General features: G+C 45.7%; 1 protein-coding gene across 6 annotated transcripts in view; it reads left to right on the top strand.

Moving 5' to 3' along the window:
- The window catches only part of LOC147020578 (protein FAM8A1-like), a 15,971-nt gene extending 15,536 nt beyond the window's left edge, over window positions 1-435 (top strand). For 4 of the 6 annotated variants that reach the window (XM_085896027.1, XM_085896025.1, XM_085896026.1 and 1 more), the window contains one exon: window positions 1-435. This exon is cut by the window's left edge and continues 41 nt beyond it. In XM_085896027.1, coding sequence (XP_085752153.1) covers window positions 1-151 — 151 coding nt within the window. In that variant the 3' untranslated portion in view covers window positions 152-435. The other 2 variants (XM_085896023.1, XM_085896022.1) reach the window with 1 other exon arrangement.
- Window positions 436-1,251: the final 816 nt, after the last annotated feature.

The raw sequence follows: 1,251 nt of genomic DNA, 5'->3' as shown, positions 1-1,251 counted from the left end.
TTGCCCCAGCGTTTGTTGTTCTGCTGTTCTCTCCATGGAACCGTACGTTGTACGACGTGCTGTCGGGCACAATGGTTGTGCACGCGGACTGAATGAGAAGAGGGCAACGTGTACTCGATACCTTAAATTCAGAGTCCTTTCAATGTGGTGAGGTCGACACTTAAGTTTTGCCGTCTTTCGCGCATGGCATATCATTCAAACATCCCAGGATTTGTTATCGATTGCTTACTTTTACCAACCAACTGCAACAATGGCTACCAACCACAACAACTTTCACTTCCCCAAATCATTCACAAATAGTGTCGAGTCTTCTTCAAAAGTTGTGCCTTTGCATGGCAGATTTCTTGCTGTGCTTTTAACTCTTCACAGCCTGTTTTTCTGAACTTACCCCCAACATGTCCTGGTTGACACGTTGCTATAAAAGATATTTCTTTATCACGTGGTTTGTGCATTATTTACTTTAAAAATACAAGATTGATACTGAAAAGAGTGAGGGTACGGACGTTGGGTCTCGGACTATTTTATTATCCCTCGGTGATGTTTGCAGACAGTTTATGATGAGGTGGATGTTCTCGTGAGGCTCGTTTTTTTTTTTTTTTTTTTTTTTTTTTGTGTTCTATGGCTAAGAGGGACAAAAGGAAAAAAAAAAATCCCTCTTTCATCTCTGCAAACTCTGCTCATAATTAAGCAGATTGGCTTAACAAGGCGTTTGCCTCCAAATCGCATGCCCCGCCCACCCCGTTCTGTATCTTCCTCACTGTCTGTCTGTCTCGATTTTTGTGTCCTTTTTACATGAAAACGGAGAGTTTTGTCTGGCTCTCACTCTTCTTCGGCGATGGCCCCAGATGCCATCAGTGCCCATGTTCCCGAATCCTCCAATGCAGTTCTTGCTACCCCGTTATGTGCCAAATTCAGTCTGTCCCATTGGCTGCCAGGATGGCTAAGACGAGAGGTCCGCACACTCTCCTCTTAACTGTCCAACCTGTGTTTGAATCCCAACCCAGCTATAAACTATCATCCTCGTGATTCATCAGTGTGCCGTCCCTCGGATGGACGTTAAAGTGGGGCTACCAGCATTAGTCGGTAGACGTTAAAAATCCCACGGAGTTCTTTGCAAAGAATGGGAGAGCCATCCCACGGTGTTCAGCACCCTGAACAAATTCCTAATTCTTGCTCTAACCTGCAGAGGGCACTGCGTCAGCGGGAGGGCACTGTGTCGGCAGTATCACCACGCCCTCAGCCAACGATTAT

Source organism: Eptatretus burgeri, chromosome 9, assembly GCF_056783735.1.
Source record: "Eptatretus burgeri isolate ZD-2024b chromosome 9, Ebu_testis_v1, whole genome shotgun sequence".
Classification (NCBI taxonomy): Eukaryota; Metazoa; Chordata; class Myxini; order Myxiniformes; family Myxinidae; genus Eptatretus; species Eptatretus burgeri.
This window is presented reverse-complemented; position numbering and strand designations above follow the sequence as displayed.